The 17,425-nt window shown below is 23.6% G+C and overlaps 3 protein-coding genes across 3 annotated transcripts; all 3 read left to right on the top strand.

Annotated features, from left to right (window-relative positions):
• Window positions 1-106: 106 nt before the first annotated feature.
• Window positions 107-4,344, top strand: DICPUDRAFT_82935 (uncharacterized protein; the record flags this gene model as incomplete). The annotated part of the gene is made up of 10 exons (XM_003292271.1): window positions 107-703; window positions 769-844; window positions 912-988; window positions 1,065-1,142; window positions 1,206-1,285; window positions 1,361-2,357; window positions 3,185-3,262; window positions 3,326-3,887; window positions 3,981-4,064; window positions 4,163-4,344. 10 exons carry the CDS (start codon window positions 107-109, stop codon window positions 4,342-4,344), a joined length of 2,811 nt encoding a protein of 936 aa, XP_003292319.1.
• Window positions 4,345-5,330: 986 nt separating this feature from the next.
• Window positions 5,331-8,045, top strand: DICPUDRAFT_157019 (uncharacterized protein; the record flags this gene model as incomplete). Its single annotated transcript, XM_003292270.1, has 4 exons — window positions 5,331-6,140; window positions 6,208-6,288; window positions 6,363-6,444; window positions 7,087-8,045. 4 exons carry the CDS (start codon window positions 5,331-5,333, stop codon window positions 8,043-8,045), a joined length of 1,932 nt encoding a protein of 643 aa, XP_003292318.1.
• Window positions 8,046-9,655: 1,610 nt separating this feature from the next.
• DICPUDRAFT_50351 (uncharacterized protein) lies at window positions 9,656-14,527 on the top strand. Its single transcript, XM_003292269.1, has 3 exons — window positions 9,656-9,793; window positions 11,374-11,594; window positions 11,682-14,527. The coding sequence occupies exons 2-3, from the start codon at window positions 11,571-11,573 to the stop codon at window positions 14,346-14,348; spliced, it is 2,691 nt and encodes an 896-aa protein (XP_003292317.1). The 5' UTR covers window positions 9,656-9,793; window positions 11,374-11,570; the 3' UTR covers window positions 14,349-14,527.
• The last annotated feature ends 2,898 nt before the right edge of the window (window positions 14,528-17,425 follow it).

Raw genomic sequence — 17,425 nt, 5'->3', positions numbered from 1 at the left:
AGTAATAATTTCGAAATAATTTTAATTTTTTTTTAATTTTTTTTTTTTAAAATTTTTAGATTTACATATAAAAACCATCTTAAATTTTTTTTTTTATAACGCCAAAATGTTTCGAAAAGTATCAAAAGGTATCTATGTATACATAAAAAAATCTAAAACTATTCCAAAAAAATATTATAATAGAAAATTTCAATTTGAACCTGTAGACCCTGTCACCCCCCCACCTCCACATATAATTCCACCTACCCCCTCCCCATCACCTCCGCCACCACCCAAACCCATCATTTTTAAATTCGATTTCAAATTTGATCTTGGTTTGGGAGTTGGTGTGGCTGTTCTTCTAAGTCAAGTTTTAGACAAGTTTTATAAAGGAGATGATACTTCAGAAAATATTGAAAATCATCCAGATGAATCTAATAATTATAAAGACGAAAGCTTCGCAACAAAAAAAACAGAATCAAATAATGAAAATTTAAAAAAAATTTCAAATTCTGATGAAAACAAAAAATTTCAAAAGGCTATGGAAACATTAAATGAGAAGTCTAAGTTGGCTGGTAGTATCTTTAAGAAAGGAAGTTTAATTTTCTACAATGAAAATAATAATAACCAAGATTTTTTAGAATTCTGGAGAGACTCTTCAAAATGGAGTGAAGAATTTGTTCAACTAATTTGTAGTCAAGATTATTTAGATTTGAAAGAAGATGTAACTATAGTTTTAAATTTTTTAAAAAAAATTATTAAAATATTAACACATTATTTAAAATATAGGAGTTCATGGAGTTGTATATTTTTAATATTTATGATGTTCATGAAGATGTCTCAGCAGAATGTTATAATGTTGTAGGTATTATTTATATAATTCCTATTAAAAAAAATACCTTACTAAAATTTTTTTATATTTCAAATAAAAGATAGTGGAGTTATCGATGATAAAAAGATCGAAAATTTACCAAATGATGATTCATTAATAAAGAAGTACGAAGATATTGTGGGTATAGTTTATTTAATTCCTTAAAAAATGAATAAATAACTAACTAAAGCTTTTTTATAATTTCAAATAAAAGACAATGGGGTTATCAGATGATATAAAGATTGAAGAGTTACCAAATAATGATTCATTTATAAAGAAGTTCGAGGATATTGTGGGTATTTTTAGACTACAATAAAAAAAAATAATAACTAACTTTTTTAACTTTTAAATTTAGAACACTATCGAAGAATCATCAAATAATAAAATGGAAACCAAACCATTAGCTCAAAGTTATTCGAGAAATATTGGTCATTAGTAAGAACAATACAATAAATGTAAATAGATTATAGCATTTTAATCGTTTTTTCTCTTTTAAACTATTTACTATAGCCCCAAAAAAATATCATTCGATGATAATTTTAACGAAAAAATTAAACCCGGCTCATTATCATATCGTCTCACAACACTCACATTTGGTCATAGATTTAACCAAGTATTTACACCAGGCTCATTACCAAATCGTCTCACAACACTCACATTCGGTGATCATTTTAACCAAGTATTCGTACCCGGCACATTACCAAATAGTCTCACAACACTCACATTCGGTAGTGATTTTAACCAAATAATTGCACCCGGAACATTACCAAATAGTCTCACAAAACTCACATTTGGTGATAGATTTAACCAAATAATTGCACCCGGAACATTACCAAATAGTCTCACAACACTCATATTTGGACTTGATTTTAACAAAGTAATTACACCCGGTACATTACTAAATGGTCTCACTACACTCACATTCGGTTATAGATTTAACCAAATAATTACACCCGGTACATTACCAAATACTATTACAAAACTCACATTCAATCATGATTTTAACCAAGCAGTTACACCTGGCTTATTACCAAAAAGTCTCACAACACTCAGATTTGGTGATAGATTTAACCAAGCAATTACACCTGACACATTACCAAATAGTCTCACAACACTCATATTTGGTAATAGATTTAACCAAGTAGTTACACCCGAAACATTACCAAATAGTCTCACAATACTCACATTTGGACTTGATTTTAACCAAGTAGTTGCACCAGGCTCATTACCAAATCGTCTCACAACACTCAAATTCGGTTTTGATTTTAACCAAATAATTACACCTGGTACAATACCAAATAGCCTCACAACACTCACATTCGGTTATAAATTTAACCAAGTAGTTGCACCTGGCACATTACCAAATAGTATCAAAACACTCATATTCGGTCATAGATTTAACCAAGTATTTGAACTCGACTCCTTACCAAATTATGGTGTCAACCATTGGTTACCGTCATCACTTGAAACTTTGGTAATAGGTGATAAATTAGTATTGAACAATAAAGTGAAAAACTAAATAAAAGCAGATACTAAATGTTTTTATTAAGAATCAAAAGTTTTAATTAAGCAACAGCAATAACAACTACAAAAACCACATTCCGACTAACAAAACAAAATAAATAAAAAAGTATATTTTTTTTTAAAACGGTATCATTTGAAATTTTTTTTTAATTTTTTTTTTTCTAAAATTTTTAGATTTACACACAAAAATCATCTAAAATTATTTTTTTTTTATAACGCTAAAATCAAAAGGTATCTATGTATACATACAAAAATCAACAAAAAAAAATATAACTTTGCCAAAAGAAAACTTCAAAGTAAATCTGTAACACCTTCCAAACATTTCAATTTCAATTTTAATTAGGGTATGCGATTTAGTTTATTTTTTGAAAAAAAGGGGTTTCTAAGTTCGGGGTCAATTAGTTCCATTTTTAAAGTCAATTTCTAAGTTTTAGTTTTTTTTTTATTTTTCTAAGTTTTAAAAACAAAAAAAAAAGTTTTTAATTTAAAAGGTGTTTAGAATTCTGGAGAGACTCTTCAAAATGGAGTGAAGAATTTGTTCAACTAATTTGTAGTCAAGATTATTTAGATTTGAAAGAAAATGTAACTTTAAAATTATATTTTAAAAAATTTATTAAAAAACTATTAAAAATATTAACACATTATTTAAAATATAGGAGTTCATGGAGTTGTATATTTTTAATATTGATGATGTTCATGAAGATTTAATAGATGTTTCAATACAATAATTTGAAGTTGTGGGTATTATTTTATTTAATTACTTTAGAAAAAAATAACTAACTAAATCTTTTTTATAATTTCAAATAAAAGATAGATGAGTTATCAGATGATAAAAGGATTGAAGGGTTACATAATAATGATTCATTAATAAAGAATTTTAAGGATATTGTGGGTATTTTTTAGACTTTAATAATAAAAAAATAACTAGCTTTTTTAACATTTTAAATTTAGAACACTAGCAAAGAATCATCAAATAATAAAATGGAATTCAAACCATCAACTGAACGGGATATTGAAAACAAGCTTTATTCATCAGATGATCTTTATGGTCATAATTTTAAAAGCATCAAATGTTTAGATCATCCCCACCATGATATTGTTTTTGTATGCTCAACTTGTCCAAACATTACTCCTGTATGTATTGATTGTATTAATGGAGTTCACCGTGGTCATATTTTTAAAAGCCTTGAAGATAATAATATTAGAAATCAAATACATCAAGATTTTAAAAATCAAACAATACCAAAACTAAACAAATATTTAGAAAATAATAAAAAAATATTGGATGAATCAAACAACAATTTTGAACAAATTCTAGATAACCATAGAAAGAATTTTGATATAACTATTAATATATTTAAACAATTAAAAAATATTATGAATTCAAAAGAAAATGATGTCAAAAGATTATTAACAACTAAATTACAAGAAAATATTGAAGTAAATGAAATAATAACCACAACAATAGAAGACAATAATAATAAAATTAATAATGCCATTAAATTTAATGTTAGTAATATTGATAAAAATGAATTTATTGAACTTTTGAAACACATTCAATAATGTAATAATATTTTATCAAATATAAATAATAATAACTTACCAGAATATAAAGATACTGAATTTATACTTAAAGAAAGTAATATCGACTTATTCAAAGATCTTATAAACAGTTATTTAGAAGTATTTGGTATTCCTTTGTTTAAAAAGGATTTAAAACACTAAAATGTAAGTTTTAGAAAATTTTCAATTTTTATTTTATATTAACATAAATTCCTTTTAATAAAGTTAATGGTAAATATTTTACAATTAATGAAGAAGAAAGTGATATTAGTCATTTAGAAATTGAATTCCTTGCTATTGGACTCATCCAAAGTTTACCCAAAACTATTCCAAGAACCATTACACCACTTAATTTTAACCAACTCACGTACAAAGGTTGTTTTTACAAAACATCAAGTATCGATTAATACATGGTTCTATTGCAAATCATTTAACTCTTCTTGACTTTTCTTATGGCTTCTCTCAACGTTTTAAAAAAAGTATTATCCCTGACTCTATAGCTTGTATTTTTATGGACGATGTGGTCTATCCTTTAGAACCTGACTCCATTTCAAAATTTAAAATTAAATTAAATAATAAAAATAAAATAAAAAAATATTGAAAATATCTATATATTTTTTATGCCTTTGCTTTTTTGTATTTAATATTTGAGATTATGTTTTGATAAGTCATTTGAAACAGTAATTATTGTTGTTTTGACCATATAAAATAAATTTAATTTTTATGATATCTTTTAATTATATTTCCTATTTAAAAATATTTATAAATAAATTTAAATGGTTTAATTATTTTTTTATTGAAAAAAAAAATTTTTAAAATTTTAATAAGATTAAATTTTGAAGTGTTTATTCATACATTAGATATAAATTAAACATACTGAGGGACTAAAAGAAAAGGATTAAAAAAATTAATTAACCCTATTGTTTTTGATAATTTAATTATGTTAATTTATTGTGTTTTTTAAAAAAAAATTATTATTATTAAAAATTTTAAATTAACTTTCATATGAAAGATAATATTTTAAAAGGAATCATATGGTATGGTTGGCAGTTTCATTTTTGGTTAATAATTTTTTTGAAACTAGAAATAATAACACCTATAAATGATTTAAAAAAAAATTTAAATCATTTATAGGTGTTATTATTTCTACATATGAGCTAAATTTTTTTTTAATTTTTTTTAATTATTAAATATTTATTTTTTAAAAAAAAAAAATTAAAAAAAAACAAATTATTTTAATTTGATCACAATTAATAAGATTTTTTTTTTTTTGAATTATTGAATTTGATCACAATTTTTTTTAAATCAATTTTTTTTTTTTTTAATTTTTAATTTTTAATTTAAAATTTTTTTATATTTTTTCTTAAATTTTTTTTTTAAGTTTATATAAAAAATGTTGCATAATCGAACATCAAAAGGTTTCTATGTATATTTAAAAACTTTACCAAAAAATAATATAAGAAGTTTTGGAAATACACCAGTAGATCTACCATCACAATCATCTCCACCTGTAAATCCGCAATCATCTCCACCTGTAAATCCGCAATCACCTCCACCTGTAAATTCATCTACACATTTACCTCTTCAATCAATTTCATATTCATATTCATATTCTTATCCATGTACATACCCACCTCCACATACACAATCACCTCCACATACACATCCACCTCAAGATTTTCCTCCACCCCCACCTCCACATACACATACACATACACATACATATTTTCCTCCACCTCCACCTCCACATACATATTTTCCTCCAACTACACAATTACCTCCAAATCCGAAAGCTTACAATTTCAATTTCAAATTTGATCTTGGTTTAGGAGTTGGTGCAGCTATTCTTGTTGGTAAAGTTTTAGACAAGTTTTATAAAGAAGATGATACTTTAGAAAATATTGAAAATCATACAGATGAATCCAATAACGATAAAGTCGCAAGCTCTACAACAAAAAAAAAAGAATCAAATATTTTACAAAAAATTTCAAATTCTAATGAAAACCAAATATTTAGAAAAGCTTTGAAATTATTAAATGAAAAAACTATCTTGGCTGGCAGTATCTTAAGGAAAGGATGCTTAATTTTCTACAATGAAAATACTAATAAAGATTTTTTAGAATTCTGGAGAGACTCTTCAAAATGGAGTAAAGAATTTGTTCAACTAATTAGTGGTCAAGATTATTTAGATTTGAAAGAAAATGTAACTTTAAATTTATTTTTAATAAATTTTTTTTTTTAAAAACATTAACACTTTATTTAATTTATAGGAATTTATAGAGTTATATATTTTAAACGTTTATGATGTTCATAAAGATTCATTAGATGTTTCAATAGAATATTTTGAAGTTGTGGGTATTATTAATTTAATTCCTTAAAAAAACACAAATAACTAACTAAATTTTTTTATAATTTCAAATAAAAGATAGTAAAGTTATCAGATGATAAAAAGATTGAAGAATTACCAATTGATGATTCATTAATAAAGAAATTCGAGGATATTGTGGGTATTTTTAGATAATAAAAAAAAAAAAAACTAACTTTTTTAACATATAAATTTAGAACACCAAAGAAGAATCATCAAACATTAAAATGGAAATCAAACCATCAAATAAAAGCTATAGGAGTTATTTTTTAAAAAAGTAAGAACAATACAATATATGTAAATAGATTATAGCATATTAATTATTTTTTTCTCTTTTAAACTATTTACTATAGACACAAAAAAAAATCATTCGATAGTTTTAACGAAGAAATTATATCCGTCTCATTATCACTTACTCCCACAACACTCACGTTCCGAAATGAATTTAATCAAGTAGTTACACCTGGCTCATTATCAAATAGTCTTACAACACTCACATTTGGTGATTATTTTAACCAAGTAATTACACCCGGCACATTACCAAATAGTCTCACAACACTCACATTCGGTAATAGTTTTAACCAAGTAATTACACCCGGCTCATTACCAAATAGTCTCACTACACTCACATTCGGTTGTTATTTTAAACAAGTAATTACACCCGGAACATTACCAAATAGCCTCACAACACTCATATTCGGTACTACATTTAACCAAGTAATTGCACCCGGCTCATTACCAAATAGTCTCACAACACTCACATTCGGTTTTTTTTTTAACCAAGTAATTGCACCCGGCACATTACCAAATAGTCTCACAACACTCACATTTGGTGAAGGTTTTAACCAAGTAATTAAACCCGGCACATTACCAAATAGTCTCACAACACTCACATTTGGTTTAGATTTTAACCAAGTAATTAAACCCGGCTCATTACCAAATAGTCTCACAACACTCACATTTGGTTTAGATTATAACCAAGTAATTACACCTGGATCATTATCAAATAATCTCACAAAACTCACACTCGGTCTTAAATTTAACCAAGTAATTAAACCCGGTACATTACCAAATAGTCTCACAAAACTCAAATTCAATGATGATTTTAACCAAGTATTTACACCCGGCACATTACCAAATAGTCTCACAACACTCACATTTGGTAATAGATTTAACCAAGTAATTACACCCGGCTCATTACCAAATAGTATCACAACACTCACATTTAGTAATAGATTTAACCAAGTAGTTACATCCGGCACATTACCAAATAGTCTCACAACACTAACATTTGGACTTGATTTTAACCAAGTAGTTACACCCGGAACATTACCAAATAGTCTTACAACACTCATATTCGGCTATGATTTTAACCAACCAATTACACCTGGTACATTACCAAATAGTATCACAACACTCACATTCTGTCATAGATTTAACCAAGTAGTTGCACCTGGCTCATTACCAAGTAATCTTACAACACTTACATTCGGTCATAGATTTAATCAAGTAATTACACCCGGCTCATTACCAAATAGTCTCACAACACTCACATTCGGTGATGATTTTAACCAAGTAATTATACCAGGCTCATTACCAAATAGTATCAAAACACTCACATTCGGTCATAGATTTAACCAAGTTGTTTCACCGGGTTCATTACAAAATAGTGATAGCAACCATTGGTTACCATCATCACTTGAAACTTTAAAAATAGGTGATAAATTAGTGTTCGGCAATTAGTGAAAAACTAAACTAATAAAAGCAGATACTAAATGTTTTTATTAAGAATCAAAAGTTTTAATTCAGCAATAACAACTACAAAATAAATAAAAAAAGTATAATAAAAAATATCAATAAATTATCTTTTTTAATAAGTTAATATCATTGGTGTTCCAAACCATCTACGACCATTTTAAAATATTAAATTTGTAATTTTTAAAATCAATTATAATAGTTTTCTTTTTTAAAATTTTTTTTTATTGCTCCAAATCATTGTAAGCCTTGTTCAAATATTTTTCTTTATTTTCAAAAAAAAAAATCAAATGATTTTAATGATATTCGAAATGTATATTATTGAGTCTATTATTAAAATAACTATTAAATTTATCGATTGCTAATGGTGTAATAATTTCAAGATTGGAAATGTTCTGTTTAATGGGTTGGTGTATGACAATCTGTAAACTATTATTATATTTGGAAATTTCCCATTCTTTGATTATTTAATATATAACCTTTTAGGAGATAAAAAAGTTTTATAAATAGATTATATAGTTTATTTCAATATAATGGATTAGTTTTTTTTTTTTTTTTTGTATAAACCATTTTAAATAAAAGAAATTTTTTTTTTTATTTTTTATTTTTTTAAAAAAAATTTTATTTTAAATATTTTTAAATTTTTAAAAATATTTTTTTTTATTTTTTTTTATTTTATTTTTTAGTTACTGTTTTTCTTGTTGTAATTTTAATACTAATAACTCTTTTATTATTGATAACAACATAATAATAATATTGATTGTTATTATAGTTTGTTTAGCGTGTATTTTTATTTAATTTTTATTGTTGTACTATTATTTTTTTTATAGCACATATATGCATTGTTTTTTATTTATAATCTATTTATTAATTTAAATTAGATAAATAAATATTAATAAAACTACATTATATATAAATTAATAAAACAAATTAATTTTTTTTTATTTATTATTTATTAAAACAAATCATTTATTTTGTATACTATAATTGTTTACTATAATATCAATTTATTTTCATTTTCATTATAAGTATTATTATCATCATTATCGAAGAGACAAGAACTTTATTAGAAAAAGGTAAGTTTATTTTTTCTTAATAACTCATTCGTCTGAAAAACCAATATTTTTAAAATAATAATAAAAAAAATAAAATAAAAACAAATATGTTTATAAACAAATAAAATAATAATTATTTGAATAGTTCATTCAATCAAATTAAAATCAATCAAAAATTCATAATAATTATTGTTATTTGACACAAAATCATAATTTAATATTAGGGTGGTAACCCTTTTTTTTAAAAAAAAAACAATAATCTAAATTTATGCTTTTTTTTCCAAACAACACAACACACCCACATCCAACCCATTAAACACAAATTAAAACATACGTAAAAAAAAAATAGAAAATATTAAAATTTTCACCAACAAATATTTTTTCTCTAATTTTAAAAAAACAATCATAAAGTGTTAAATTATTATTTTGTTATTTAATAAATAAAAAACATTATTGAAAATCAAAAAAAGAAACCAAAGTCTCTTTTGTACTATTGTTTTTTATTTTTTTATTTTTTTATTTATTTATTTAATTTTATTATTTTATTTATATATATGTATTTGATAAAATTTTATTATTTTATTGGAACTTAAATATTAAATATTATTAAAAGAAAATAATATAATCGATCATTAACACCAACAAACTTAAAAAAAATAACAGCAGCAGAATAAACAAAAAGTAATTAAAACCAATTCTTTATACAAATAAATTCCAATAATTTAATAATAATAATAATAATCACATAGAGTTAGATTTGGTTAATATAGTGTCGATTTTTAGGTTAATTTATTTTTTTGTTCTTGTGTTTATGTTTTTGTACCACAAATTAATTTATAAAGAGGAATAGGAAGATAATTAGGGAAAAATAGAATATAATAATAGATAAACTACCAACTAGTTATGACAACAAAAAAATAAAAATTAAATAATTGTATTTATCAAACTTAAAAGAAAAGAGATAAAATTTATTAAAAAAAAAAATTAATAAATAATAATAATAATAATAATAATAATAATTATCAGTACATTCAATATTAAAATATAAATATATTATATCTTAACATTCACACCAAAAAACATTATACTAAAAGGTTACAGTTCCAATAACAGGAGTAATATAGTAGTAATTTAATTTTTAAATAATAATAAGCACTTTTCCTTTTTTTCTCATTATATCTATTACCATTTAAAAAAAAAACACATCCAAATTTGTTTAGTACTACATATAAAAATCTCAAAACGACATCAATGGCAATAATAATAATAATACAATGCGATATAGTTTATTACTATGATATTGATTCTTTTAAATTAGTTTATTGTTGTGTGTGCGTGTTTGAATAGTTTTTTTTTTTTTTTTTTAATTTTCTCTTTGTTCTCTTTTTATGTATTGTTCTTTTTTAAAATAATCAAATCAAAAATTTTTTTAACACTCAAAATATTACATTTCTTAAATATTTATGTACCTGTATTATATATGATATATATATCATAAATAAATACCACCCACCATTAATATCACTTTAAAAATAAAGATATAAAAAAAAAATAAAATATAATCAATTTAATTGTTCCTAATATATTAAGTTTTAGCCAATAAATTTTTTTTTTTTTTTTTTTTTTTTTTTGTGTGTGTGTTTATGTGTGAAAAAGAAAGAAGGGTGAATAAAAAAATATATACTCTGCTCTAACCACCCTTACCACCATAACTGTTTTCTTTGGGTTGGGTACCCCCTTTTTAACTATTGTATTTTTTTTTTTAATTTTATTTTTTTTTTAATTTTTTTTTTAATCATATGATTTCATTCATTAAAATATGGAATGATATAGATGATACTGATGATATATATGGTATTTATATTTTAACATTAGAAATAAAAAAATATAAAAAAAAAATATAAAAATTAACACAAAAAAAAAAATATATACCCAAATACACATTATATAACCTTTTTTTTTTTTTTTAATGTTTAAATTAAATTTAATTAAATTAAATTAAAAAAAATATAACAACAATCCCCCCACATATACACATTGATATATATTTATTTTATATCATTTATTTATTTATTTATTTCCTAATAACAAAACTTAATATATTTTAAAATATATTACATTTTTTTTTTCTTTTTTTTTTTTCTCCAATCTTTTATTTTTTTTTTCAAAAAAAATAAAAATAATATTTATTTATTATTATAAATCAAAACTACATCAAAATATCAAAATATTAATAATGTCAATTTATCATGGTATTTTAGGTTCATCAGACCAAATTCAAAATTTTTATACGACACTTTCTTCACCAAGAAAGATATCGGTATCAGCTGGTAGTATTAGTACACCAAGAGGTTCTACCACAACCACAACTACTAATACTTCAATAATTGTAACAAAACCACAATCTCAATCATTATCATCATCATACAATCAGCAGATATATTATAACCAAGAAGGAATGAAATCAGAAACATCAACAGAGGTAATTAGATATCTATTTTGAAAAATTTAATTATTGATCGAAAAGTTTTATTAACAATTTTTTATTTATCATTTTTTTAAAAAAAAGAATTTAATTTCCGATTTTAGTAGTAATAATAAAATTACAACAGAGGAAGAAGAAAGAAGATCAGAAGAGTTGCAAAAGATTTTATTAGATATAATACCAATTTTAAATAGAGGTGTCGAACAATTGGGTATTGAAGTTGAGCAAATATGCAGCGGTGATACTGCATATGAAAAGAAACCAATATGTCAAGTATTAATTGATATTCAAAAAACACTAAGAGAATATCCAAGAGGTATGGGATATCGCAGCAAGTCAATCCCACCAAATTTGAATGGCAAGCCTAAATTAATTCAATTTCGTTCCAACATGGATCAATTAGTATGGGAAAATATTTCAAAGCTAACAATCCTAAAAGATTTTGTAGAATTTACAGTTCAACTTCAAAAGCTCTGTGTTATTGGTATGAGTATTCGTGACTCTTTAAACTCATTTTTAAACAACAAGTGTGAAAGTTTTATCAAAGGTTATGAATCATCATTAAATGGGTTAAATATCCACACTCTAGGTACTGGTATTATATTACATCATCACAGCTACAGTAGCGGCCAACAACAACAACAAGTAGTTCCACAACAAGACCCATCAGAATACAGTGATAGTGAAGGTAATAGTGTAGAAAGCTCAATTATTTCATTTAATGTTACTTCAATGATTCACAATAACGTCAAAGAAGAAATAAACAATACTTCAATTTCAGCCTTAAAGAAATCTCAAAAACAACAACCAGCTGTATTATCTCGTGCACCAAAACAAGTAATGGAAAGTACTAGAATTTTAGTTGATAATGTCGTAAATAGAAAGTGCATGTATAGAGAAGAAAAAGCAAGTATTTATAGAGAAATGATGAATGATCGTTTAAATCTTTTAAAAGAAGATCCAAAGAAATATAAATTGCAATTATTACAACAACGTCGTCAGAAATTAGCAACCTCTGCCGAAACGGAATATGATGATTCATCGAATGGTATTTCAATTAAAAAGGGTGGTTCAGAACATGGCTCCGTCTCGTTGTCTCCACAAAACTCTGGTGCCAGTGGGTCACCATCAAGTGATAAAGAAAACTCACCATTGATGACCTCTCCACAATATTTATCAACATCACCACCAAAATCACCACCAAAATCACCAGAATTCCTTGGTGTAGCAGCAAAGGGCAAAAAATCACATCTTCTCGGTCACGCTAGATCATTTAGCGCTGATACTCACAGAGAGTTAACCCCAAATTCCCACCAACACATTAGTCACAATAATTTGGGTGTTGCAAGTCCTCCAATCTCCCCACGTCTTGAAAAGATTTTAAAGAGTTATAAACTTGTATCTGCCTCACCATCATCCTCAAGCTCTGCTGTAGTTACCTCTGCTGTATCACACCAACTTTTATCAGCTGCTGTCGCAAATATTGAAAATGCAAATAATTCTTCAACTGAGTTTGGTGAATGGGAAGAGGTACCCGAAGGTAAAAGCGAGCATATCCTCCAATGCAAAGGCTATAAAATGGACATTGGTAACAGTAAATGCAACCAAATTTATTCTGGACATGAACTCTCTGTTCTCTATACCGATGAAGACGAATATCATTATCTTGACGATTTCAGTGCTCTTGAACATTTCAATTTCCTTGGTGTCAATAAAAACCAACCAGATAATCCCATGTGTGTTTCAGCTGCAGTTTTACATGAAAGTAACGAGCTTTTATGTATTATTAGAACTGGTGATAAAGATGAAAAATATCGTATCTCATTAAATGGTAAAAAAGATTTATCTGGTAAAGATATGATCAAGATGATCAAGAAATCACGTTTCAATCAAATGTCAAACTTTAAACTTAAAGAAGTCAAAGATGTATCATTCAGTAAACATCTTTTAAATTTTGAAGCTAAAAACATTCACAAGACTTTTAAATTTGGTGTATTATATTGCAGAGAAGATCAAGGTCATGATGAAAACGAATTGTATAGTAACAATGAAACCAGCGAAGCTTTTCAAGAGTTTCTCAAAGTTCTTGGCTCTCGTGTAACTCTTCAAGGTTGGACAAAGTATAGAGGTGGTTTAGATGTTAAAGATAATACAACAGGTACACACAGCGTTTACAAGAAATGGAGAGATTTTGAAATTATGTATCATGTAGCCCCAATGATCCCTTGCAGAGCAGCTGATGAACAATCTGTTGAAAGAAAACGTCATCTTGGTAATGATATAGTTTTAATTATTTTTAAAGAAGGTAAAAATAATAAATTTGATCCATCCATTATAAAATCAAATTTCAATCATATTTTTGCAGTCATTCAAGTAGATGATAGTCGCCAATCCCCAAATACTCAACATCATAATAATGTTAGTGATGAAAATCAAAATGAAATTAATAGTAGTAGTAACAATGAAGAAATTAATATTCAAACTAGTAATAATAATCTTAAATCAAACAATAACCATGTATTTTATAAAGTATCCATTGGTTGCAAAGAAGAAGTTTCAGACTTTGGTCCAGCTTTCCCAAAATCTCATATTTTCAAATCAAATGACAACTTTACCGACTTCCTCTTAACCAAATTAATTAACGGTGAAAGATCAACCCTTAAATCACCTGTTTTTGCTCAAAAAATAAAAAGAACTAGAAAAGAATTTTTACATTCATTTATATCTGATTTCCAAGATAAATCAATATAAATTATTTAAATTTTCAAATAGATTTCAATTAAAATAATAATAAATAGTGATAATAATAATAAAAGTCATCTAAATTTATAGTCATAAATATATTTAGAAAAGAAATTTAAAAATAATTTCCAAATAAAAAAAATAAAATTTAATTTAAATTTATATTAATATGAGTTATATTAAAACATAAAAAAAACATATAGTGTGTAATTATACTCTTGGTCTATATAGAAAAGTAATTTAAAACATTGGTAAATTTTATTTTATAACCAAAATCTGTTATTGATGCCTATCGACCTATTGAACAACTAAAAATTAATAGCAAAATATTGAAGATCATTTAGACAAAAGTTGAAAGAAATTTCATGAATCATCAGCACACGTTGGACCATATCATTTGCCTCAGTTTCTATAAGTTATTATATATGTTTTAAAATAAATTGTTTGGATGCCACTATATTTTATTTATATTGATAATAAAGTTAAAATGGTGATTATGAAAAAATGTTTAGTTATGTAGATTGAAATAATAAATTAAAGGAAAAAAAAAATTTCAGATAATAAAGAAAATTATGTGATCTAAACAAAAGGTTATTAATGTATTCATTTTTTTAAGATTATATACTAGATTTATTTAATGAAAATGTTATTTGGTGCCTCACAACACTCACATTTGGTTATATTAAATGTGTAGTTACATTAAACAACAAAGGGAAAACTAAATAACATCAGATAAAAAATAACAAGACGAAAAAACAAAGTAAAAATAATTTAAAAAAAAGTGTTATAAAACATTATCAATTTATTTATCTTTTTTAAAAAAGTTGTTATATATCATTTTAAAACCGAATAAATTTCAAACAATTTTTTTTCAAAAAACAGTTCTAAATAAAAACCTTTAAAAATAATCTAAAAAATTAAATTTTTTATAAAAAAAAAAGTTTAAACAATTTATAATGCGAAACACAATAATAATAAAACAAACACCAAATTTAGCTCTATTTTATAATTTTTATTTTAAAAAAAAAAAGTTTTAGTTTATATTTTTAAATCTAAGATTTCTTTTTTTAACGAAATTTAATGTTGATAAAAAAAATATATATTTTTATTGTTCACATTTATATAATGTATAAAAAATCAATTTAAATTAAAGTTTAATTAAGTTAATTTTATTGTTAAACTTAACTTTATACTTTACTCATCATAATGATGATTATTAATATTGTTAATGAAAATAAAAAAATATCAAGTTCTATTTTTAGAAAAGATTTCCATAAAATATATTTTAATTTATGTATTCTCACATACACACACCAACACCCTCTATTTTAATTTTTATAATCTAGTGGGGGTTATATTGAAAATATTGGTTATGAATAATTAGTTTGGATTTTAATTACATTATAAATAATATATACATGACAGTAATTATTTTTATTATCACTATCATTATTTTTATTATTTTATTTTGTGTGGAAAATACTTTTTTTTTTTTAAAATATAGATCTAATTATATGCATTATGCATATTTTTTATATTTTTTTTTTAAAAAAAAAACCAATTAATCATACCAATATTATTTATAATGTATTAAACTAACAATAATTTAATATTGTATATTATATCTATTTAAAAAATGATTTTGTGTAGAATTGAAAAAATAAAACATGGTTGAAGCAAGCTTTTTATTATTAATCATATAAAGATACAGACAAAAAAAAAAAAAAATTTAGTGTGTTGGTGTGTGTTGTTCAAAATTTTAATTGTTATTAATGATTTTATCATTATTAAAAATAGAAAAAAGTATTTTGTGAGATATATCATGATGGTAATAATTAATTTGTATGAGTTATTTGTATATAAAAACTATAAATCTTGATTATAATTTTGGACAAAAAAAACAAAACAAATTATAAACAAATACATACCAATATAAATAGTGTGATATTGTTTATATTTATTTGGTATTTTTTAAATTAAGTGTTTGAGAGGGTGAGCTAGAAGGATAAAATCATTTATTAATAATAATTTTTTTTTCTAAGTGGGGGATGTTTATATACTGTTTAATCTTTGTGTGTGTTGTGGGGGTGTTTTTAGGAAAACAACAATATTTGAGAATAATGTAATGATATCGTATATAAATATGAGAGAATGTTGCTTTTTATTGTTACAATATACGAATTTTTTTTATTTTAAATAAAAAAATAAAAACACCTTCACAACACAATAATTTATAATTTATTGCTATCATCATGACTCTATATTAAATACAAATTTTTATTATTTGATTTCTCCTTTTTAATAATAAAAAAACTATAACTATCCAAATTCTTCATTCATTCAAATAACCAATAAACAAACAAATAAAATTATTTAACACCAGACACCCACAGGATTGTCTTTTTATGCTGTTTAAAAACATATGATTATTTATAAAATCGAAAAAAAAACATTAAAATAATAGAAAAATAATTATAGGGAGGTGTCCATTTTTTTATTATAATTTATATAATCAATGTTTAATACTTGGCAACCACTACCTCATAATAGTAATTTATTATCTTTTTTGATTAAAATAAAGATAATATATACATAAATTTGAATAATTTATCACTATTAATAGAGCATTAACAATAATATTAGGTAAATGTGTGAGTGTTTGTTTGTTCAATTTAATCTATATTATTTCTATTATTATTTTTATTATCATTATTATTATTATTATTATATAAAATATTTAAATAAGCAAAATTTATTTTTTTATTTAAATTATTTATTTTTTTATTATTTCAAATATTATTTAAATAATTTTTTTTTTTTTTTGTTTCTTTTTTTTTTAGTTTGTTTTTTAAAAAATATAAACATCAAATTATAAAATGGATAGAAATAATAACATATCAAATCAACAAATGATATTATCCAACCAAGATTTTTTTTATAATAATAATTTTAAATTAAATAATAATAATAGTAATAATAATAATAATTCATATAAAAATAATTTTAGTAATAATAATAAAAATTTTATAAATAATAATATGAATAATAATAATAATAGTGGATTATTAAGTAGTCCAAATTAAATA

Source organism: Dictyostelium purpureum, assembly GCF_000190715.1.
Source record: "Dictyostelium purpureum unplaced genomic scaffold DICPUscaffold_334, whole genome shotgun sequence".
Lineage (NCBI taxonomy): Eukaryota > Evosea > Eumycetozoa > Dictyosteliales > Dictyosteliaceae > Dictyostelium > Dictyostelium purpureum.
Note: the sequence above shows the minus strand (reverse complement) of the source record. Positions and strands in the feature narration are given on the sequence as shown.